General features: G+C 38.3%; 1 protein-coding gene across 1 annotated transcript in view; it reads left to right on the top strand.

Annotated features, from left to right (window-relative positions):
* The first annotated feature begins 5,081 nt into the window (after window positions 1-5,081).
* Window positions 5,082-25,896, top strand: part of Rsph3 (radial spoke head 3) — a 33,952-nt gene continuing 13,137 nt past the window's right edge. Inside the window, 4 exon segments of the mRNA XM_003468499.5 lie at window positions 5,082-5,523; window positions 5,525-5,606; window positions 5,609-5,717; window positions 8,979-9,066. Coding sequence (XP_003468547.2) covers window positions 5,155-5,523; window positions 5,525-5,606; window positions 5,609-5,717; window positions 8,979-9,066 — 648 coding nt within the window. The 5' untranslated portion in view covers window positions 5,082-5,154.

The raw sequence follows: 25,896 nt of genomic DNA, 5'->3' as shown, positions 1-25,896 counted from the left end.
GTCTCATCAAGCTTTTGTTCTTCTGTCTCCATTGGTCTAAACAGGTTGTATGTTATTGGATTTTATTATATATGATAGCATAAGAAAAAACTTTTATAGACAAGGAGATTATACAGAAACCATTGTTCATTTTCTGTTAGTTGATTCTAAATATCCTGTAATACTGTCATTCTCTTAAATGGTTTTACATTGTTTTGATATATTTGATGCTACAGTATATGAAGTTATACTCAAAGATTTCAAGGAAAGAGACAATATGGTAAGTACTTTTATGTCAGGATTATCTTGTGGTGAAACACTATTTTGCTTAAATGGTTATGTTTTGATCTGCACTGTTTTGCTGTTATGCCCTCTTTTATCTCAATCTCCATTTTATTATTTACTTTTTATTTTTATCCTTTTAATTAAGGGAAAAATAAATTTTAAAAATGGCAGGATATATTATAGTAACCCACTTTGACTTGCCATTATCTTGATTTAAAGCCCTGTATTGCTCTCACCATCTTGTTTTGACTGATGTTCCTCTATTCTTTTTTGCTTGATAGTACCAGGTTCGAAAGTTTAGGCAACAGCTGTGAAGATAGTGGGATTCACTATGACGCCCATTCTGATTGACTATTATCTACTTTTGAAGACCTATAAATGTCTCCAATGTTTTGGTTTTGTTGGTTTTGTTGTTTACTGTTTTGTTCAATTTTATTATACCTGATGATATAGGCAATTCTATTAGAGATAGCAGGAGGCATCATGGTAACCATTGTTGATCACCTTGTATTATGCTTTTACATTATCTATTATGTCCACCCTTTTGATTTGACTGACTCTGTTCTGCATTATGTCACATTTGGTTCTACTCTCTTCCAAAAAAGTAATAAGAACTGTGGGAGCAACAAAATCCAAAATGTATAATTGTCATTGTACAAAAGAGAGGAAAAGAAAATGCTCTAAACACTATAACTGCATGTATATTTAAGTGTATAAGATAGCTAATGATATTACTGAGTTTTGTTGGATCATTGAACAGAACTGTTTGCAGTCTCACTGTTGCAATGTCTACTTTATAAGCTTTAATTTTGTAACATGAACAATTATTTCTAAGATGACAATATGTAATCCATTAACTAGTGATTTCCTACTGTTTATTTTTTTCTGTAAACCTGTATAACTTGTACCCTTTCTCTGCTTTTTTTATCTTTCTCATTAAATAAAATTTTTTTAAATGTTAAAAAAAAAAGTTTAATGTGCCCAGAGCTGAGCTTCCAATGCTCAACCCAAATCACATCCCACTCCAGTGTTCAATGTATCAGTAAATGGCAGCTCATTCATCCAGTTACTCTGGTCAGCAACCTTGGAGTGGCTTCTAGCTATGACTGAGTACTTCAGTCAGACCAAACTTCCCAAAGGAAAAACTGTAAAAATCTGTAGAAAAAAAACAAAACCTAGTGAAAATCACCGAGATTATTTGAAAGCATTGGAAAGCAATTAATATGGTCAGGGTATGAGGACCTGGCATCCCAGTGAGGAGAGAAATATATACAGTGATGTGGAGCTTTTCCATTGATTTATCTCCTGGGGAATTTACTAAGTACAGGGTATTTTGGGGAAACCAAAAGCAATGCTTAGAGAGGTGTCAGGTGCATTTTAGACCTAGAGAGATGAAAGCTGCAGTTGAGAACTATAGCCAAGACTTGAAGAGACAAGACCTAAGAGACAGGGAGAATGCAGAGAACACTGCCTGACTCTTAATCTTGATTTTGTTGATTTCTAAACTGGAAAGGCACTAGCAAACAAGAAATCTAGCAGTTTCTAAGTGTCTACAAAGCTCAGGAGACCTTGCAATAGTCTCAAAACTGAGAATACAAAAAATGGAATTCAAGCTCACTCAAAATTGGAGAACAGTTAAATATGCCAAGATTTCTTGTTGAGTGATTACAGAAAAGTACCAGGGCCCTGGTCTAGGACCACCAATCTCCTGCTTAAGGGTACAATGACAGAATAAAACAACACAGATTGGAATATACACACACACACACATATTAGTTACAGGGGGCACCAGGATGGTCAAAGCCCAATAAGGACTAAGACCACAAGGCACAATGTCCTTGGGCTTTATTAGGTTCACAGTTTAATTGGAGGGGAGGGTGCTGCTGGGCTGCAGGAAATAGTGGGGATGCACTGCTGACATAGTCAAGGTTCAAGAATTAAGGAGCATTGCATTTTTAGAAAAGCACACAGGAAGAGATCACGGCTAACTAGTAACCTGATTGTCTGCTAACTGAGTTAGAAGGAATTTGCATGATTCAAGTCCTCAGCTGCCTGCTTTAAGGTGCCAGAACTTAACAGACCGTTTACTAGTCTCAGATCTGGCTGTTGGCTTAAAGATTAATCTGTCTTTAAACCAGCCACACAAGTCTTGCCACAAGTTATGTAGGCCAAAGACAGACTCTCAATTTATTTTTGTGCCAATTTATTAATATTAATTATTGTCTACTCTGTACCTCATCAAGCTGGTCTTCAGCAAGAAAGTCTCATTTTTATGGTTTAAATCTAGTTGTTCTCCCACATAAGTGTGGCTTTTGAGAGGTGGCTGGATCATGGCTACAAACACATTGCTAGATTTCAGTGCCAGCCATTAATTTTTCAGGAAATTTTGAAATGGCTAGAGGAGAAGATGACATTTTTACTTATTTATTTCTGTATTGAAAATGACATTTAAATAACTGATGAATGATGATACTTTGACCAGCAAGGATCTTATCCAAAGTACAGTCAGAATGGCTCAGAGGCTCAAAAGCCCAGGATGTACTTGGATAACTCTTCAGTAGGGTGTGCATAGATGAATTGTGGGCATTCCATAGAAAGAAAGTTAGCACCATGTCATGGAAACATTGAACATGAGTTTATCAGAGTGTTTCTGCCATCATGGAACAGAATACCAATCCCAAGCAGTAGAAACAAGACGTGTATTATTTTGCTTGAGTTCAGAGATAGAATGCCTGCATTGGTATCCTGGAGGCTCAGTACATTATCAATACAATAACTTTTTCCCCCCACCTCTCCACTCTCTCACCTAGATCACTGGTATCAATAAGATAGCAAGAAGAGTATATAGATTGGAAAATAGAATAGAAAATCCACTTTTGAAAAGCATAAAAATCTTGCCTGTAAACTACCAAGTGACCGGAGTTACATCGCATCATTAAATTGGGGAACTATGTAGATCACATTTGGATTAGATGAGCCCCTCAGGTTTTAGGACAAGAAGCACTTGTTTGATTGGGGAAAGAGAGGAACAAATGCTGTTAGGAGAATGTTGGAACCAAGAAAAATGAGTGTTGATTGGACAACCAATAGCACTGTACAATCACAGCTAAAATTTCTGAAGAATTTGATAGCCACCAAAAATTCTTGTAGAAGCTTTTAACTGCAACCAATTTCTATTTTTATTGTACTCCCTCCTTGTACTCAAGATAGCAAAATATTTATCTCTAGACCAGATTGTCGTGTCTTGTTGAAGATCAGTTCAAAGACATTAGCAATTGCTCTGGGGTTAAAAGCTCCTAGAGGCTAGAAGCATGATTGATTTTTAACCTTCCTTTTTTTCCTCTAGTTCTGGTTTGAAAATAGGCTGAAGGGGAACAAAGGTATAATCAGGGAGACCAGAAAGGAGGCATCACCCAGTGCACCTGGCTGAGAGGGTGGCTGGGACTAGTGAGTAGGGGAAGGTTATGGTGAGAAGTGGTTAGATACTGGATCTATTCTGAAAGTAGAAACAGATGGATTGGCTATGGGCACAAGTGAAAGAAAGGAGCCAAAGATGACCTTAAATATTTGCTTAAATGTTGTACATTGTTTGGAAAAGATCATACAGAAGCTCTAGCTGATTATTGTCTTTCTCCAGAGAGGATTTAATTTTGTTCTAACTGGAAGTTGGAGTACGGGCAGGTGACCTTCAAGCAGAGTCAGAACTTGTAAGGACTGATCCTCTTCTGGTTTTTCCTTGTCCCAGAGCATAGGTATCTTAGTTACTTTCTTGTTGCTGGGGACAAATACTGGACACCCACAAGTTAAAGGAGCAAAGTTTAGCTTACAGTTCATAAAGGTTTCAGTCAACCTTGTTGGCTGGCTTCAATGGCAAAGTGGAGTGACAAAGGAGAAATAGTCTATGGCAAGGAAGGCAGGAAACTGGGAAGCAGCAGCCTCCTTTTCCCTTCTGTTCTATTCAGGTTATAAGCCTGTTGGTTGGTGCCGCCCACATGCAGGGTGGGACTTCTGTCTTTAGTAGATTCATTCAACCACAACCAGAACATATGCCTTTTTGCAAGTGCTCCACAATGCTAACATCTGCTTTAGACCACAAATCAGTGAAGGAGTCTGGGAGATAATAATACAAAGGTTGACATTTACCAGGTAAGGTCTTAAGTATTCTACCTTTATTAACACTTTTGATCTTCACAACAAAAGCTATGAGATATATTCTATCGTCTATTTTGCAGACTAGGAAAACAAAGTGCCCACAAGCATACACACACACACACTAATTCGACTGAGTGTTACAGGTGGGCCCACTGCAGAACCTGGATTTAAACCAAGTCACCACTTAGCTGAATTGAAAGTTGAACTGCAAATGCAAATGATCACAAAGGATACATCTGCTTCGCTTCGCAACAAACTGCGAGGTCTCTAGTACTAACCCCAAAGCATCTTTTGTTTCTGGGCACAGGCACAGACCCACCCCAGACACTCCAACCTTTGGAGCGTGGGGTTTGATGATTAAGGTTTAGGGGAACTGTGTCTTTCTCTGCACAGTCGAAACAAACTGCCCATTCCTTTCCCCAAGTTAAGCCTGTAAGGCGGCCCTCGTCGCTCCAGGCGCCCCAAGGTTTTTGATGCCCTGGAGGTAGGGGAACGCAGAAAAGACTGCGGAAGGGCGCAGTAGCCCGCGCGGAGGGGCTGGATGTGATGACCCCGGGAGACACCAGGAAGGCAGCGTTTTCCCAGCCCACACGTAACAGAGCCGGGAGCCTGCTCCCCAGGGCGTCATCACTGGGGCAGCAGGGTACACCGAGGTACTGTGAGAAGAGAAGCCAGGCGAGGCCGCCCTCGGAAATCTCAGGGGCACTTGGGCCTGTGAGAATAACGCTGACAGCGGCCATGCGAGGCTGCAACTCCAAACCCGGCGAGGTTCCGCTGAAACTGACGAAGAGCACACAGGCACTCCAGCTGTTAGAACGGCGCCTACAGCCAGAAAGCTCCCAACGCGCAGGCGCGCCTGAGGGGGGGCCATGGATGGGCGGAGCCCAGAGCCGGAAGTGCCTCCCACAGGAACTGCCTCGAGGTCCCGCCTCCAAGAGAACCTTTGGTTGCTGGGCAACTGGTGCTGGCGCTGCCTGCTGGTTCTATGCTCCCTGGAAAAGGCTGCCTGTAGCTCTCTCCTACAGCCCTGACAGCCTCCCTTCCCCTTCGTCGCTTCGCGTGCCGCTTCTCTTCGCTTCACTAAATCCGAATCCTTGGCACTGCTTGACATCTCTCTGCCTCCCACGCGTTGTTAGTGCCCACTTGCCGCAAAGCCAAGTTCCAGCGCAGGCAAAGCAGTCTGACCCCGGACCCTTCCTGCGAAACCACAGCTCTCCAGTCATGGCCACCTACACCTACACCAGCCGGCCCCGGGCCCTGCCCTGCCAGCGCCGCCGTTATCGGGACAGTCTGTTGCAGCCGTGAGTGACCAACCGGCCCGTCTCCACTTGCACTCCATCCTGGGTCCAGGTCCTGGCAAAAGCTGCCCAGGCTGCTTTCCCTTGTGTACACTCTGCTGAAAGAAATTTTCCGCGGTCAATAACTGCCGTGGTGTAGAGGGATGAAGCAAAAAGGAGCATGGCTGGCCTCTCTTAGTTCATTTTAGTGATAGTGAGTTGCTGGCATGATCCATAACCTGTATACAAACTGCCTTATTTCACAAAGCTTGTCAACTAATGCTTATTGAGGACTAGCCTCATACTAGACACTTCACTGGAGGCATTCATATTTTCTTAATCCGTAGTACTGCCACCTTGGTTTCATAATTCATTATGCATATAAGGAACCAAGGCACGAAAGTGTTAGACGCAGAAACGAGTACAAATGACAGCCTCATAAAGTTCTTTCCACACTTGTCTTTGGACAGGAATTAGGTTATTCATCCATGTACAGCCACAAATTGTACTTTTACACTAATGAATACAAATGTTCAAACATCTATATTTAGAAAAGACAATACACATTATGATTCCCTTAAAGTTATTTACCTAAGCCTCAAATTTTGGAATCAGCAGAATTTCACAAGAATGCAAGTTGTATGGAAGCAAGGACTTTGTATCTCATTCACCTAGGACTATGCCTAGCATGTAATAAGCACTTAATACACATTGTCTAGGTGGTGACTGACATCAAAGTGTAACTCTTGATGTTTATTTTACACACTGAGTCAAAATTTATAATTATCTTATTTTGACAAGGGTTTTTAGTAAGAGAGTTCTAACACTTAAAGGAAAAACAAGGTAGAAATTTTAAATTTGAAGATTTATTTTTATGAAGATTCAGTGTAAAAAGAACTCTTTCCAAAAACATGTTTTGGTAAAATTAAATGGTTGCTCACAAATCCTATTATTATTAAATCATTATTATTAAAACATTATTCAAAAAATTAGAAATGAGAATGTATGCTGATTCATTTGGCACAATTTTTATAAGTAGCAGATTTGTATATTATGTAATTTTTTAAGTAATTGATTAGTAATGCAGAAGAGAGTAAAATTTCAATTTCAAGAAAATAGTAGCTTATAGATGGTAATAATTGATATCCTTATGCATAAGGATGATATCTGTCTACAGTGTCCTTATGAATAAAATATTGAAAAAGTAGCCAGGAGAATACTGTTAGCTAAACTTTCTGGTGAATGACTAGAAGACTATGTCCAAGAAAGTATACCTTTATGTCAGTCTGTATATATCGTATACAGATATATGATATATAATATATGATATATCCTGTATAATATGTGATTTATCCTATATATAGTCATATCCTGTTCAGAGTTTTATATAAAAGAAATAAATCTAGCCTCTTTTCTACATCCTTATCAGCAATAAGTGTTAGGAATTTTCTTTTTTCTAAAGCTTTTTTTGTTTTTGTTTTCACTGTTTTGGCTTGTTTTAAATCTAGCCTGTTCTCTAAAGTTCTCACGTGTTCAAAGGTGGGACTTTCAGAAAGTTATTTGATCTTGGAGATGCTGTACGTAACATGGATTAATCCATAGATGAGGTCAACTTCTGAGTAAGGTGTTGAGGTGGGGCCTAGTGGAAGAGGCAGTAGCTAGGGAATTGACCCAGAAGAACATATATCTCCCTTTTGGCTCCTCCCTTCTTTCTCTGCTTCCTGGCTACCATGGGTGAGCAGCTTTTCTCTGAGGTAGGCTCTTCTGCTATGCTGTTTCTGCATTTGAGCCTGCTGACTATGGACTGAACTTCTGAAACCATAAGTCAAAATAAGCATCTTGGTCTTTAAATTACAGGTGTCAGGTATTATGTCCTAGCAACAAGAAAGAGACTAAGACAGCTTTGTTTCATTTTTTGTTTTTGATAAGGTCAAATCAAATTTTCCACATTAAATGTCTTCCAGCTATAGGACCAAGAGATCTTTTTTTTAAGTCAGTAACCTAGTTGTAGCTATAAGCAATAGATGGATGCAAAGATTTGAGAGTAGAGTCAGTATTTTTTCTGCATTAGGTGCAGGGACAGGGAAAAGTAAGGAAATCATGGATGACTCTCAGGCTTCTATATTAAGACAACTGTATGGTTGGTGGCACTGTTTAATGAAATGGGAAACGTGTCATAACAAGTTGAAATGGAAGAGTGATAATTACATTTGGAAGTTGCCTTCCAAATATCTTATGGGCAACTGGATATACCTAGCATTCATTGAAGAGTTATGGGCTAAAAATAAAATAAAATTGGTGCATGGATCATATATGAAGCTTCAAAAATAGATAGGATCATCTTCAGAAAGCAGAAGGTGGAGCCTTGAGGGCTTCTCCTTCTCAGAAGGAGCAGCAAAGACTGAGAAAGAGCAGTCAGAGAAGTAACAAAACATAATCAGAAGAAACTGGTAAAGGAAGAAGTTAAAATTTTAAAAAAAGAATATGTTTGTATCACAGGGAAATAGAAAAGAGCACTTACATGAAGTGCTACATACTACCAAAGGCCAAGTAAAATAAGCAACAAATTATGTCAGGATGTGGCTTCAATATATGATAAGCGAACAGCTTATGCACAGTCAGATCGTTTCTGATAGAGTGCTGTTATTGGTGTTGGTTGTGGTCTGGCTTCACAGCTATTCATAGGTTATCTTTCTAAGAACTTAAAATGAAAATATCGGCTGCACATTTGTATTTTTCATCACTGATCATTCAGATCCCTGAAATTAGAAGTTTATTAAGAGTTTAAACATACCTTTTAAACATCCTTGGATTTAAAGAACAATGAGAAATTTGACTTGTTATATTTTTAAGCCTGATTCTTTTCTTTGTATAATTTTTCAATACTCAAATAAAGCTTTTTTTAGTCCTTTAGGTTAGGTTCCTTTTCAGATGGCCCATTTTCACATTTATTAAGTGAAATAAGATTACAGATTTACAGCCTGAGTCCAGCTCTGCCACTTACTAGCAATATGACTTTGAGTCTATTTCTTCTTGGGTCAGATAGGAGCTATAGTTCCCAAATTGAAGCTTATCATGAACAGGAAATAAAGTAATATACATGAAAGAGCCTGGCATTGCACAAATGGTAACTATTCGTGTCCTTGTTTTATGGGCCATTCTCAAACAAATCTATTCTCTTAAAAATAATTTATATTAGTCTACAACATATTACAAATGAGTTTACTTCAAAGATACGATGGATGCCACAGATAAAATATTTACTTAGACTTTGCTGTTTTACAGAGAGGAAGAGCCTGTCCGTTATGGAAACATAATGTACGACAGACGAGTGATCCGAGGCAACACATACGCACTACAGACAGGGCTGCTGGTAAGCACGATTTAAGTAGTCTCAGAGTGCTTTCTTTGTCCATAGGGAAGCATCAGTTTGTATATTTGCGTTAATTTCAGAGCCATTGCAGACTAAAACACCAATAAAATGAAATGAGGATGAATTACTAGAAAAGTTAAATTTTAATAAAAGATATGCAGAAACTGTAGCTGTGTCTCAGTGATACAGTGCTTGCATAGTATTCACAAGGTCCTAGGATTAATTCCCAGCACCACGGAGGGGATTTATTTATTCTCCAGTATGCTTCCTAGAAGCTCAAGACAAAGGGGTATTGTTTAATAGGCATACAGTTTCCGTTCTGGAGTGGATGGTAAAGATGGATTTAGAACAATGTGAATATACTTAATGCCACTGAATTGTATATTTTAAAATGATTTTAAAATGATTGAAGTTATAAGCTTTTCATTATGTATATTTTATCATATTTAATAACTTTAAAAACCCTTTCAATGCAACTCTAGCAAACTGCTCTGAAAGTTTTTAGACTTTTACTATCAATTTCTGTAGTTGTTATAGACCAATCTAAACGTTCCAAAAACTGCTATTCTTGGGCAGTCCTATCTACTACATTTAGATTTGTTTAGCTGTGTCATACCCCAATACTGTTATCATTTCATCAAAAAGTCTGAGTTACATTTGATTCAACCAGTAGTTACTTAATGAGATTTAGGTCCTGCACTGGGTCATTACCTAGGATACAACAATGACTAAGACGTGGTATCAATTATAGTTAGTGATTGGCATAGAAATGAAATATAGTTAATGTATAAGCAACACATGACGTAAATAAGTAGCACAAGATGGTCACGTATGGAGTGTTAGTCTAAAGTAGTATTTGTGTTCCATAGTAGACTCTGCATCAGAATTGCTGGGAAAACTTATTAAAAATGTGTATGCTTCAGCCCTACTCTGCTCCGCCTGCATTAGAACCTGTAAGGTTAGGACACAGGAATGTGAACTTTTAATAAACTTCTATAGACAATTCTGGTACAGACAGATCAGGGTCAGCATAAATATGTGATCTGGATATATGTTTTAGCAATTTCTTTTATCAGTACCGACATATATAAAACAAAAGTGAAAAAAAAAGATCATCTTTGGTTTTTTTTCTTTGTCAATTAATCAGCACTTCATCTTAAAAGTCTGCCCTGAGATTCCACTTTTGCACAAGCAAGAATTCACACATTCCCTCTTTAAAAAAAATAGTAGTGCAGTAACAGAACAAGCAAACAGAAAGACCTCAAGATGCAAAGAGGAAAGCAGACTGGCCAGGAACTTTGGAACTTGAGGACCGGCACATTCCTCACGGAAGGAATGAGTGCCTGGGTTTTGTTTTTGCCTCCTGTCCATCTTGTTTAGTTAGGCCTCCAGAAAAACCTAAAACCTGAAACCACAACCCCAAGAAAAGCCTGCTCCATCTTCCCAAGGACTAGGAAAGGGGCAACCTTGCAGACCAAAAATGTACTTTTGATAACACTAACCCCCAGCCATATAGTAAGAGAAAAACTGAGCCACGCCTCCCCACAGTGCCAGTGAGGCTGAAAGGAAGCTGCACTTCCATCCCCACACGGCAGCACAAGACAGTGCAGATCAGTTCTCTGCTCTGCCCCTTGAGGTGGTGTCCACAGGGCGGAGCAGGAAGCTGAACTACTGCCACTCATGGGCAATGAGGTAGTAAGAAATGGCAAGAGTCAGTGCCCCTCTTTTTCTGGTGGTAGCAGGAGCAGCAGGGAGATGAATTTTCAGTTCTGTTTGGTAGTAACAAAGAGAACCAAGTTTGGATGTGGAAGTATTTGGTCAGTGCTTTGATTCCCTCAGAGAAAAATCAGATGAGAGAGAGAAAGAAAGAGGATAGGGGAGACACAGCCAATCATAGGATGCTAAAGAGTGAAAGCAAAGGATCTACATTCATATTATTGGAATCTAAGGAAGATAGGAGAAATAGCATGGGATGGAAAAAATATTCGAAGAAATACTGCCGGAAAATTTCGCAAATGTGCTGAAAGATACACATGTTTAGGAAGCTAAGTGAACTCCAAAGGTAAGCCCAATGCCTCAGTTACTTTTCTCTCATTGCTGGACAAAATGCCCAGCAACCCAAATGAAGAAAGGAAAAATTTATTTAGCTTGCAGTTTGTGGAGATTTCAGTCCATAATCAGCTGGCACCAAAACAGGATGGCATGGCACCCGGGCAACACTTCAAGGTAGCAGACAGAGCAAAAGAAGGGCAAACAAGCCTCTTTTCCTCCTTTATTTTATATTGCTCATAGGCCATCTCCCCCACCACACTGGAGTAGTACTCACAAAATCTCCCTGCCCTCCTCTTGCACAGGACAAGGATATTTACAAATTAAGAACCTGGCTCTCTGCTGAGTCTTTTAGTTCTAAACTTCTAAACTTCTCAAGTTGACACAGTGTTTCAACCATAATACCCAAAGAAAGGCATTCCAGGCCACATCAGAATCAAACTTCAAAATCAAACTTTAAAACTTCAAAAAACTAAAAACAAAAAATCTTGAAAGCAACTAGATAGAAATTGTAAGCAATGATGTAAAAGCAGCCAAGACCACCAGACTTCTGTAAAGGAAACATGGTATAGAATTTATTGGTGCAGGCAGACAAAAGACAAAAAGGCCGTCTGCAAGGAACAAAGACGAACAGGCTTTGTTAATAGGGCTTGAAAAAAGGCAAGGGACAGGAGGTGGGAAGATCTTGGTAAACATCAGTAATCCAAAGTTCTTTAAATGTCCGGTGCCTCAGTGGGCAAAGACCTGGGGCATCTGGTATAAATGTTCAGGTGTCTTCAAATGTCCCAGTGCTTGGAAGATTCCAGGCTCCATCTTAGTTCTTTGTACAACGTCCTGTGTTTGCCAAGGGCAGCCCCAGGGCTGAGCCAAGTCTCCACTGAGAACAATGCGTCTGTTGGCAAACAGAAGGTGCTGAAGAGTCATGCCTGAATTGACATGAAATGACATGTTAACTAAGCAAGATCAATGATTTGAACAACAGTGGATTTCTCACCTGAAACATGAGGGCAATCCTAAAAGCAAAGGACTAAACTGTAATTCTAACCAGTAGAGTATGGCATTGGAAACTATGTCAAGGGTGACTGAGCCTGGCTTCAGGTACAGGGAAGTTAAACTTATGTTTAAAACTGTATACCAGGGCAACATAAAATCATAGGCATTCATTATAGCCACAGGAAGATAGGGAAGAGAATAAATGGAAAAGAGAAAAAACAGAAGATGGCAGACCACTCCTAACATACCAATAATTATGTAAATGGGTACTGCATACATCAACTAAAAGTACAAAATGGATCAAAGATCTAAATATTAAAACAGAAACACTAAATCTATTGGAGGACAAGATAGGTAGAAAACTTGGATACACAGGGGTAGACAGGTAATTCAGAACAAAACGCAAACTGCATGAAATACTTCAACACATCAACAACTGGTTTCACATCTTATTAAAAAGTTTTTGCACTTCAAAAGAAATGACCAACAAGGCGTAAAGAAAACCTGCAGAATGGAAAAGAATTTTAGCTGACAATCCCTCACACAATGGACATATCCAGAGTATATAAAGAATTAAAAGACATCAAGCCCCCCAAATTCAAAGACCCTTTTCAAGAATGGGCATCTGAGATGAACACACATTTCACAGATGAAGATATATAAATGGCAAATAAATACATGAAGAAATGTTCACCATCACTGGGCATTCGAGGAATGCAAATTAAAACAGCTTTGAGATTTCATCTCACTCCAGAAAGAATGGCTGCGATCAAGAAATCAACTGATAATAAATGTTGGCAAAGTTGTAGAGAAAAAGGAACACTGCTCCATTGTTGGTGGGGGTGTAGACTGGTGCAGCCACTATGGAAATCAATATGGAGAGTCCTCAAAGCTAGGAATAGAAGTTTCATTCAACCCAGCTATTCCCCTCTTGGTTATTTTCTCCCCAAAATTGAAAAGATCATGTCACATTGATATATGTGTACCAATGTTTATAGCAGCACAATTTGTAATATCTAAATCTTGAAAACAACCCAAAATGCCCATCAACTGCAGAGTGGATGAAAAAGATGTGGTATTTTTATATGATGGAATATTACTCAACTATAAAAAAGGGCAATGTTGAAGCCTTAAATAGTCATCTCAATACAATCCAAAGACAGTCATTGAAGGGTTTTAGAAGTTATGTGCCAAGAAATGAGGATAAGGACCACATATGTGTTACAATAAATCACAATTTCATAAATATAAATAAATCTGCAATGTAAATTCAACCACACAAATTAGACGGTCCAACTCTTCAAATGACAAACTTAATAAGATTTACCTAATATAAAACAGAAGTTCTAAATAGTCCTATAACTATTAAAGAATCAAAGAATTTAAAATCTTCTAAAAACCATCAGACCAAGATCATTTCACAAAATTCTACCAAGAATTTAAAGAAGAATTAGCAACAGTTCTACAGTCTCTTCCAAAAACAATAAGAAAAGCACTTCCAAATTCATTTTTGAAGCCAGCATTATTACTGTGATACCCAAGACAATACAGTACAAAGAAAAAATTTGGACCAGAATCTCTCCTGAACTTATATGCAAAAATTCACAGCAAAATTTTAGCAAACAGAATCCAGCAGTAAATAAAAAGTTGTATACTATGACCAAGTAAAAAATGACATAGTGTTCCAACATTTGCTAGTCAATCTAATCAATATGTCGTTAAAGAAGAGAAAAATCCCGTAATCACACTCATTGATCCAGAAAAAAATTTTAATGAAATGCAATATTCATCATAAACATCACAAATTTAGAATTGAGCGAACTTCCCTCAACTTGATGAATATTTATCTACAGCTAATATCACAATGAAGAGAAGCTGACTGCTTTTTTCCTAGAACTGGGAACAAGGCAAGGGTGACTACTTTCACCCCTGTGAAACACAGTGGTACAAGTTCTAGTCAGTGCTGGAGCCAAATTTAGAAAGAAGTGAAACTGTTCCTAGTTGTAGGTGGCATAATTATCTACGTAGAAAATCCAAAGCAAGCTACAAAAAGGATCTACAACTGAAATTCCAACAACATCACAAGATTCAAGATCAACATTTTAAAAAGCAGTAACATCTATGGGTACTATAGAGAAACACTTGAAAAACAGTTAAAAATACAATGCTGTTTATAGTCACTCGCAAAACACTGAGATACTTAGATATAAATCTCACAAAACATGCATGGAATCAATAAAATTCTGATGAAAGAAACCAAAGGAGATGGAGATAAATGGATATACCATTTGCACAGATTGAAAGAGTCCCCATAACAAAGATGCCAGGGATGCAGCTCAGGGGTAGGGCGCTTGCCTATCAAACAAGAGGCTATGCTTTCAATCACCTTTTTTCTAGAAAATTAATGTTATTTTTCCCCAAATTTATATTTAAGTTCAGTAGAATTTCTAACAGAATTCCAGAGATTTGTTAGATCTAGACAACTTCTTTTTTTTTTTTTCTTTTTGTTTGCGTGTGTGTGTGTGCATGCATGCATGCGGGCCTGCGTGTTGGTAAGAATCAAACTCAGGGCCTTGTGCACACCACCTGAGCTACGCTGTCAGCCCCAGATAAAACTTATATAGAAAAGCAAAAGAACCAGAGGAGTTATGACTACCTTTAAGAAGAAGAATAAAGTGGGAGGAATCACTCTATCCAGTGTTAACACTTTCCATATAGATCTAGTTATCAAAACAGGGTTGTTTTGGGTAAAGAATGATCACATGGACCAATGAGACAGACAAAGAACTTGGAAATATACCAGCACAAATATCCCCAATTAATTTCTGTCAAGAGGGCAAAGACAATCTTGTTTGCATAAGGCTCAGGATTGAACCTAGGACTTTTTTTTTTTTTTTGGTCTTTTTCCTTTTTATCGGTACCAGGGATCGAACTCACGACTGCAGGCGCTTTATGCCGCTGAGCTAAATCCCCACCCCCGAACCTAGGACTTTTACACCAAGCTATATCCCAGCACTTTCCTACTTCCTATTTTGAGAAAGTCTCAGTAAGTGGCCAAATTGCCCTGATGGGCTTGAAGTTTCAGTCCTCCTGCTGCATACAGTCCTGGCATACAGTCATGTGATACCACACTTTGCTAAAACAATCCTTCCAACAAAATTATCTAACTGCTGGGGCAACTAGACACATAGGCAACAAAATTAAACTTTGTTCTTAGTCTCACACCATTTACAAAAATTACTTTAAATGGATCATGGATTTAAAAGTGAAATTATGAAATTTTTAACATAAAATATAGGAGAAGACGTTCAGAACTTGGGGCCAGGAGAAAATTGTTAGACATGACACTAAAAGTATGATTTATTTTCAAAAAATAATAAATTGCATTTCATCAAATTAAAAACCTATGATGCTTGGAAAACTTCATAAGAAGATGAAGAAAGGTTACCAAAAAAATCTGCAAACTGCATATCCACCAGAGTTATGTCTACAATATATAAAGAACCCTCCAAACTCAAAAATAAACAACAAAAAACAAGCCAACTAGAAAATGATCGAATGATAAAAGCAGACATTTCACCAAAAGGAGGAGTTATTGATGGCAAATATGCACATAAAAAGATGTCCAAAATTAGCCATTGTGGAAATACAAATTTAAAAACCACATGATATGTTACGCTCCCTTTTTTTTTTTTTTTTAAGACTGGATCTCACTATGTAGTCCTGGCTGGCCTCAAACTCATGGGAATCCTCATGCCTCAGCCTCCTGAGTGCTGTGATTACAGGCACACACCACCGTGGCTGGCTTACACAGCTCTAACTTTTTTTTTTTTTTTTTTTGATTCAGGGCCTTGTGATACAGTTCAGTATGGCCTTGGGCTCACTTTGTAGCCCAGGCTGGTCTCAAACTTGCAAAGATCCTCCTGCCTCAGCTTCCTGAGTGTTGGGAGGCTGGGAAGCCACCACACCCAGCTTAAATTCTAAAATAATGATAGTAATAAGTACTTAAAAGGATGTAGAGCAACTAGAACTCTCACATATGGGCAATGAGAATGTAAAATGATGCATCCCTTCTGGAAAACTGCTCAGCAGTTACTTATAAAACTACACATGCACTTAACCATTCAGTCTCACAATTGCATTCTTATTTACCCCAGAGAAATGAAAACTTACGTTTGTACATAAACATGCATATGAACACTCTTAGTATTATAGTAGTCCAAAACTAAGAATTCATTGTTAGTGTTAAAATACTTGAGAAAAACAGCGTAAAGGAGGCAAGGTTTATTTCAGCTTCAGTTTCAAAGGTTTTGGCCCGTGCTTGGCTGTCTCCGTGGCTGCAGGACTGCAGTGAGGCAGACATCATGGTGGCAGGAGTGTGTAGCAGAACCTGCTCACCTCTCAACAGTCAGGAAGCAGAGAAAGCACCAGAGAGTGAGGGGCAGGGGGCAAGATACAGCCCATAAGAGAGTGTCCCTAGGACCCACTCCCTTCAACTAGGCCCAACCCCTAAATTTCTGTCACATCCCAATAATGCAGTGAGATTACAGACCCATCCTGAGACGGCATCCTCAGGATCCATTCACCTTCCAGAAACCCCATCTCTATACACAGTGAGCTTTTTGAGCAACAGTTTTGGTCCAAACCATAGCACACATCCTAATCTTCCTTTCAAAGGGTAAATGATGAACAAACTGGTATTCATACAGTCCACTACTATTAAGTAAATTTGGAAAAAACTGAGCAACGCAGTGACCCTTAAGGGCATTACATTTATTGAAAAAACCAATCTCTCCAGGTGTGACACCACATGCCTGTAACCCCAGCCCTCAGAAGGCTGAGGCAGCAGGGTTGCCACAATCCAAGGCCAGCCTGGGCAACATAATGAGTCCAAGGCCAGCCTGACTTATACAGTGAAACCCTGTCTCAAAAAAAAAAAAAAAAAAGCTTTTAAATAAAGAGCGTATCTCAAAAGGTTATGTGCCACATGATTCCTTGTCTGTTTTGCCCTCCCAAAAAACTACTATTTCAAAATAGCTGGTAAAAGGATTTTACTGTTTCCAACACACAAACAAAGGATAGATACACCAGTTACTCTGATCTGATCATTACAAATTATATAAATGTATTGACATATCACACTGTACTCCACAAATATGTATAATTACTGTATATCAACTAAAAATAAAAATATATTTTTTAATAACTTTAAAGATAAAGAACATAATATTGGCTATCAAGAGCAGCAAAGGCAGGAGGGGGACTTGAAAGCAAACATAGAGGACTCCTCAGGGAGCCCCTCTGCGTAGTGAGACAGGTCTGTATCGTGACAGTGGGTTTGGCTTCAGGACTCTGCATATGGGGTAAGATCACATAAATCACATCTAGAGATGCAAACACTAATCAATGATGGTTACAATTGTGAAAAATAATTGACCTCTGTTGACAGTATTTTCCCCCTGTTTATTTCGTGAATTTGGTATTGTGCTATATTAGATAACAATCAGCATTAGGGGAGGTGGATGAAAAATACACAAGACTAATTCTACCATTTTGTGATCTCCTGTGAGTTATTCCAAAGAGATCTTTTTCTTTTTCTTTTTTTTTTTATTTAAGGAGAAAAAAATAGAAAAAGGGTAGAAGTTATACAGAATTTCAGAAAACATAAACAGTAGGAAATCACTAATAGATTACATAGTGTTATCTTAGAAATAATTGTTCAAGTTACAAAATTAAAGCATATAAAGTGGACTCTCAAACAGTGAGACTGGAAACAGTTCTGTTCAATGATCCAACAAAACTCAGTAATACGGTTATGTATCTTATACACTTAAATATATATGCAGTTATGTTCTTTAGAGCACTTTCTTTTCCTCTCTTTTGTATCATAATAGAACAGAGTCAGTCAAATCAAAAGATGGACATAATAGATAATGTAAAAACAAAATACTAGGTGATCAACAATGGTTACCGTACTGCCTCTTGCTATCTTAAAAAGAATTGCCTATATCATCAGTTATAATAAAATTGAACAAAACAGTAAAGAATAAAACCAAAGCATTGGAGACATACAGGACTTTAAAAGAAGGTAATAGTCAACCGGAATGGGCATCATAATGATTCTTACTGTCTTCACAGTTATGCCTATACTTTTGAACTTGGTACTATCAAGCAAAGCAGAATAGGGGAAAATCAGTCAAAGCAAGATGGTGAGGGCTATACAGGGTTTCAAATCAAGTTAATAGGAAATCAAAGTGGGTTACTATAATGTATCATGCTATTTTTTTATTTTTCCTGTAATTAAAAAGATAAAAATAAAAAAGTAAATAATTTTTTAAAAAAGGAGATTGAGATAAAAGAGGGCATAACAACAAAACAGCGCAGGTCAAAGCATAACCATTTAAGCAAAATAGTGTTTCACCACAAGATATCCTGACATAAAAGTAGTTACCATAGTGTCTCTTTCCTTGAAATCTTTGAGTATAACTTCGTATACTGTAGCACCAACATATCAAGACAATGTAAAACCATTCAAGAGAATGACAGTATTACAGGGTATTTAGAACCAACTACCAGAAAATGAACAATGATTTCTGTATAATCTCCTTGTCTATAAAAGTTTTTGCTTATATTATCACATATAATAAAATACAATAAGATATAACCTGTTAAGACCGATGGAGACAAGAGAATAAAAGCTTGATGGGACTTCAAAACAAGATGATACTAAATCAGCACTAGCTATTATGATGTCTTGTTTTCTCCAAAATAGCTGTTCCTACCATCCAATCTTCTCTACCTCATTTCTGTTGAGCTCTTTTTCTGTCGTTAGTTGTCAGTTTGTCTTCTTCATTTCACTTTCTGCTCCATTCATTGTGGCCTCTCTGCCACTGTTTCTGGAGTCTTGGTATTTTCCTTTTTTAGAATATCCTGCAGTATTCTCTGTAGAGTTGAATTGGTGGTTGCAAATTCCCCTAGTTCCTCTTTATCCTCGAAGCACTTTGTTTTTTCCATCAATTTTGAGGGACAGTTGTGCAGGAAATATCAATCTTGGCTGGAGGTTGTTATCTTTCAAAGCTTGAATTATTTCCCCCCCACACTCTTTGTGATTTGATGGTTTGTGCCGAGAAGTCTGCTGTGATTCTGATGGGTGTTCCCTTGTAAGTGATCTGTTTCTTGTCTCTGACAGCTTTTAGTATTCTGTTCTTATATTAGATTTCTGGAATTTTGATTATTATATGCCTGGGTGTAGCTCTGTTTGGGTTGTAGGTGGCTGGGGTCCTGTATGCCTCATATATCTGAGTATCTTTACCATTTGCTAAATTAGGGCAATTCTCTTGGATTATTTCTGTGAATAGCTTTTATAGTCCATTTGTTTGTGTCCCTACTTCTTCTTTTACATTTTTAATTCTTAAGTTATAGATCCTCTTATCATCTTCTAGCCTTTGTATTATTGCTGTTTGTTTTCTTCTTATTTTTAAGAAGTTTCTCATTTCATGCTCCCATATTACAAATCTGCCCTCCAATTCAGATAATCTATCCTTAGTTTCTTTCAAGCTGTTATGCCAGCTTTCAATAGAGTTTTTAGTTTCCTGGTAATCTGTTTGAACCTGCTGCACATATTCTATGTTTTCTGTATTTTCTCCGTCAAACAATTCTCCCCTTTTTTTCTATTCTTCCATTCCACCATCTGTTTTTTCTTAGGTGGTACTTAGCATTTCTCTAACTATTCTACTTATATCTTGCTTTATTTCGTTAAATACTTCATTTTTAAACTCATCTATGAGGCTCTGGATATACTGCTTTATGTCTATTGGTGCCATGTCTGATATTGCATGTTTTCTGTCTTCCTTTGCGTTTCCCTTTCCTGCATCAGTGTTCTGAGGATTGGGGCCTGAGGACCCTTTCTTGTTGCTTCCTCTTCCCATCCTTTTTGTTCCTTCCATACAAGCGAATGTAGGAGGCCCAATTTTTTTCTCTTTGCCGGTTACGGTCTGTTTGAATTGTGCCGGCTAGATGTTCCCACCCACTGCAGTGTACTAGGGAGACACAGACCTCAGCAGCCTCTGCTGGGCCTGCCCCTCCAGGTCAACCTACTGAAAGCTTCACTGCTAAGGTGCACCTCCAGGGACTGGGACCTGCTTTGGGCTAGCCTACTGGGTCTTAGTCAGCGGCATCACCCAGGCCAGGTACTCGCCACCAATCCTGCTTGAGAGGGGAATATGCAGCTAATGTCACTGCAGCATCCTGTTCCAGCAAGTCTGCCCGGTCCCAGTATGTCCTTTGCTGGAGCCTCCTACTCTATGAAAGGGTCCCCGTTCCGCTCACTCACAGAAAGTCGATGTTGGGCTCTCTGCCAGTCCTGCTCTCAATTCTGTTCACAGATTCCTGCTCTCAGAGCTTTCGCGCGTCTCTCCCTGCCCAGCAGATTTGGATGCAACATCGGCAGCAGGAAATTCAAATCGCAGCTTCCAGTGGCACGGGTTCTAGCTTCCCACGCTGAGGTTTTATCTGTTCCTGTTATAGCACCAGGATTGGATTTCCAGTTGGTTTCTCTTAGCTTAGTTCGTTCCTGGGCCAGCAGGGTGTATCTCCCCTTGCTTAGGAGTCCTCGTACCACACCATCCCTGGATTTTAAGCAGGGTATCTCAGAGAGCCTCCATAGCTGCTGCTATCTATCCACCATGTTCTCCTGGAAGTCCAAAGAGATCTTTTTCAAAATGTGTTTTCGCTAGACCATGAAACAGTTTGGCCAGGCAATATATTTCTAAAATGAACTTCATGTGTTTAACACCCTCTTCTTTTGAGAACTGAGATTTATAATTCTAGCTTATAAAAAAATAAGGACAGCTTCCAGGAGAACATGGCGGACAGATAACAGATACTACAGAGGCTATCTGAAAGGCTTGGTTCAGAAGTCAGGAAGGGTGCAGAGTAAGGAGACATAAGCAGGTGGAGATATGCTCTGCTGACTCAGGAACGAACTGGGTTGAGAGAAACTAACTTGGAATGCAGTCCTGGTGCTAAAACAGGAACAGAAAAGCCTCAGTGTGGAGACTGGACCCCGTGCCATTGGAAGCCGCGATTTGGGTTTCCCGCCACACGGCGACTGCCTCTACAGCAGCTCGGCGAGGAGAGAGACGCGCGGAAGCTCTGAGAATGGCAATCTGCGAATGGAGTCGAAAACAGGACGGGCAGGGAGGCGTGCACTGACTTGTGGTGAGGTGAGTGAGAGAAACTGACACTCTACCAAAGTTTGACTCCAGCGGAGGACTTTCTGGGTCCAGGCAGTCCTGCGGGAGCAGGGCACGGTGGCGACTCCAGCCACACATCCCCCTCTCGGGTGGGATTGGTGAAAAGTGCCTGGCCTGCGTGACGCTGCTGGTGGACCTGGTAAGCTGGCCCAGCCCAGATCCCAGAGCCTGACGGTGGCCGGGAGGGGCGGGCCCCGCATAGGCTGCCTGGTCCGTAACTGACTGGTGCGCTGTGGTGGGCAGGAACACCTAACCGGCGCAATTCGATCAGGCTGTGGCTGACAGGGAGAAAAGCTGGGTCTCCTATATAAGTTTGCATAAATAAGGAACAGAGAATATGGGAAGAGGCAGCAACAAGAAAGGCTCCTCGGCCCCCAATTCTGAGAAACAGGCAATAGCGGACACCGCACCAATAGACATAAAGCACCATATAGAGAGCCTCATAGATCAATTCAGGAATGAAGTTATCAATGACCTGAAGCTAGAAGTGTGCAGAATAGTTAGAGAAATGCTAAGCACCACCCAAGAAAAAACAGATGGTGGAATGGAAGAACAGAAAAAGAGGGGAGAATTGTTTGATGGAGAAAACAGAGAAAGCATAAAATACGTGAAGCAGGTTCAAAGGGACTACCAAGAAACTAAGAAGTCTATCGAAGACTGGCATAACAGCTTGAAAGAAACTAAGGACAGACTATCTGAACTGGAGGGCAGACTTGTAATATGGGAGAATGAAATGAAAAACTTCTTAAAAATAACAAAGAAACAAACAGCAATAATACAAAGACAAGAAGATGATAAGAGGATCCATAACTTAAGGATTAAGAACATAAAAGAAGAAGTAGGGACACAAACAAGTGAACTACAAAAGCTACTCACAGAAATAATCCAGGAGAGTTTTCCTAATTTAGCAAAAGGTAAAGATACTCAGATGTATGAGGCATACAGGACCCCAGCTACCTACAACCCAAACAGAGCAACACCCAGGCATATAATAATAAAAATTCCAGAAATTCAATACAAGAACAGAATATTAAAAGCTGTCAGAGACAAGAAACAGACCACTTACAAGGGAACACCCATCAGAATTACAGCAGATTTCTCTGCACAAACCATCAAATCACGAAGAGTGTGGGGGGAAATAATTCAAGCTTTGAAAGATAATAATCTCCAGCCAAGATTGAGATATCCTGCACAACTGTCCCTGGAAATTGATGGAAAAACAAGGTGCTTCCAGGATAAAGAGGAACTGGGGGAATTTGCAACCACCAATTCAACTCTACAGAGAGTATTGCAGGATATTCTAAAAAAAGAAAAATACAAAGAATCCAGAAATAGTGGCAGGGAGGCCACAACAAATGGAGCAGAGAACAAAATGAAGAAGACAAACTGACAGCTACTGACAGAAAAAGAGCTCAGCTGAAATGAGGCAAAGAAGATTGGATGATAGGAACAGCTATTTTGGAGAAAATGACATCTTAATAGGTAATACTGATTTAGTATCATCTTGTTTTGAAGTCTCATCTAGCTTTTGTTCTCCTGTCTCCAATGGTCTAAATAGGTTGTATCTTATTGGATTTTATTATGTACGATAGTATAAGCAAAAACCTTTTAAAGACAAGGAGATTATACAGAAACCATTGTTCATTTTCTGTTAGTCGATTCTAAACACTCTGTAATGCTGCCATTCTCTTAAATGGTTTTACATTGTTTTGATATACTTAATGCTACAGTATACGAAGTTGTACTCAAGGATTTCAAGGAAAGAGACAATATGGTAACTACTTTTAGGTCAGGATTATCTGGTGGTGAAACACTATTCTGCTTAAATGGTTATGTTTTGATCTGCGCTGTTTCGCTGTTATGCCCTCTTTTATCTCAATCTCCACTCCATTATTTATTTTTTTATTTTTATCCTTTTAATTAAAGGAAAAAAATAGCAAGATATATTATAGTAACCCACTTTGACTTTCATTATCTCGATTTAAAGCCCTGTATTACTCTCACCATCTTGTTTTTGACTGATGTTCCCCTATTCTGTTTTGCTGGATAGTATCAGGTTCGAAAGTTTAGGCATCAGCTGTGAAGATAAAGAGATTCATTATAACGCCCATTCTCGTTGACTTTTATCTACTTTTGAAGACGTACAATGTCTCCAATGTTTTAGTTTTGTCGGTTTTATTCTTTACTGTTTTGCTCAATTGTATTATAACTAATGATATAGGCAATTCTATTAGAGATAGCGGGAGGCATTATGGTAACCATTCATGATCACCTTGTATTATGTTTTTACATTATATATTATGTCCACCCTTTTGACTTGACCGATTCTGTTCTGTTATGTCACATTTGGTTTTACTCTCTTCCAAAAAAGTAATAAGAACCATGGGAGCAATGAAACCCAAAATGTGTAATAGTCATTGTACAAGAGAGAGGAAAAGAAAGTGCTCTAAACGATGTAACTGCATGTATATTTAAGTGTATAAGATAGAAAATGATATCACAGAGTTTTATTGGATCATTGAACAGAACTGTTTGCAGTATCATTGTTGGAATGTCCACTTTACAAGCTTTAATTTTGTGACTTGAACAATTATTTCTAAGATGACAATATGTAATCCATTAACTAGTGATTTCCTACGTTTATTTTTTTTCTGTAAATCTGTATAACTTGTACCCTTTCTCTGCTTTTTTTTTTCTTTTCTCCTTAAATAAAATTTAAAAAAAAGAAATAAGGACAGTATTAATAAAAGTATAGAATAAATACACAAAGAAAAAAGTCTTCACTGAATGATCCCAAAATGATAGCAATAATTGTATTATTCAGATTTAACTACAGGCAATTCTTTTTCTTTTTCCTCATGTGGTTTTACCATTTTATAATGAAAGGATATGATAATGAGGTAGGGGAGGATAATGTGTAAAGCTCATTACGTTGTCTTCTGATTTGCTTCTTATTGCCAAAACCTTACGTAGATTTAGTATCATCTTTACATAGATAAGAAAAATACCTTAGGGTTAGGGTTAGTTACTTGAAGCTTTAGTAATCCTAGGATTTTAGTAATCTTAGTAATTAATAAATTGAGAAGTTGGAATTTGAACATCAGAAATAGTGCTCTCATTTACTCTGTATAATGCACACATAGGGAAAAGTTTATGATAGATAATATCATACATAAACTTTATGATAAATTAGAACAATAATAAAAACGTGTATGGTATCACACAGCTTTAAAAAACACTTCATTTAAGTGACATGGGATCGATCATAGGTGATTGTCTTATTTTTAAAAATGTTAATGTTACTACACTGTCATTTCAATTAAAATGCGTTTAAAATTCTACTTTTAAATGTTTATCCATGTGAAGAAGCAACTAGAGACCATGTTCATAAATGAAAGAAATCAGACTCGTATATGTAAATAACGTATTGTCTCCCTAGTGTAAGAAACTGAAAAAGTAAAATCTACAATAGATATTATGAAAAGGAAAGAACAACTAGGATGAGTGAAAGGAGAAAAGAAGGAGGGAAATATATATATATATATATATATATATATATATATATATACACACACACACACACACACACACACACACACACACAAAGATAACTAAGATAGTTATACTACTGATTTCTTTGGTAGGGAACTTACTGGGGATCACACTCACGACTGTGCACTAGCAAGGCAGGCACTTACGCCGCTGAGCTAAATCCCCAGCCCCTACTACTCGTTTCTTTAAGTTCATTGAAAAAACGCTTTGCACTTATAATTTGATCGATGCATGCCTATATCTTATAATCTGACCAATTTTGAAGATGACAATACACAATATATTAATCATTGTTAATTTCCTATTATCTTGTTTTGAAATTCTTAAAAAAAAAAAGAAATTCTTTGGACTTTACATTTGCCAGGCAGACAGTTGTGCTGCTGAGCTATCTCCCCAACTGAAATCCTGAATCATTGTTTTTATTGGGTTTTTTTAAAAAACAAATAAATAAATGCTTATCCATGTGCAATATTTTCACATACCCCTTCTCAATTTAGCTTGAGGTAAGATAAACGAGCTATAGAGAATGACTACAAAGTAAGATACAGATATCAAATAATAATGACTGTGAACAATTACATTTACAATCCCTTTGTCAGCTTATTTTACACTTAGAGAAGCTTTCTGAGAATGTTTTCTTTGTGAGCTAATAAATTTGTTAAGGAAATTCTGTTAAAATGAAATTCAAATTTTAAAAATCCTACTTTTCAATTTCTCAAGTATTCATTAAAGTTTATCATAATGGAACAGTTATACCAGTTCTACTAGGAAGCAAAAGATTTGATGATAAAAATGCTTGAGTAAGGAAAACATATATGTAATTAGATAGGATTCTGACCCTTTTACGCTGTTACAGGCATACTTGGAGTAACTTTTATGCTTTGTCAGATACCTACGTATTACCTGACAAAATTCCAATAAAGTTTTAACCATCAAGTCTCTAGTAATCACGAAGCATTCTTGTAACACATGCTTTACGGTA

The sequence above is a fragment of the Cavia porcellus genome, unplaced genomic scaffold (genome assembly GCF_034190915.1).
Source record: "Cavia porcellus strain 051 isolate PalLab524CR breed Dunkin Hartley unplaced genomic scaffold, mCavPor4.1 scaffold_22, whole genome shotgun sequence".
NCBI lineage: Eukaryota > Metazoa > Chordata > Mammalia > Rodentia > Caviidae > Cavia > Cavia porcellus.
The sequence above is the reverse complement of the archived record's forward strand: the minus strand, read 5'-3'. Positions and strand labels throughout refer to the sequence as shown.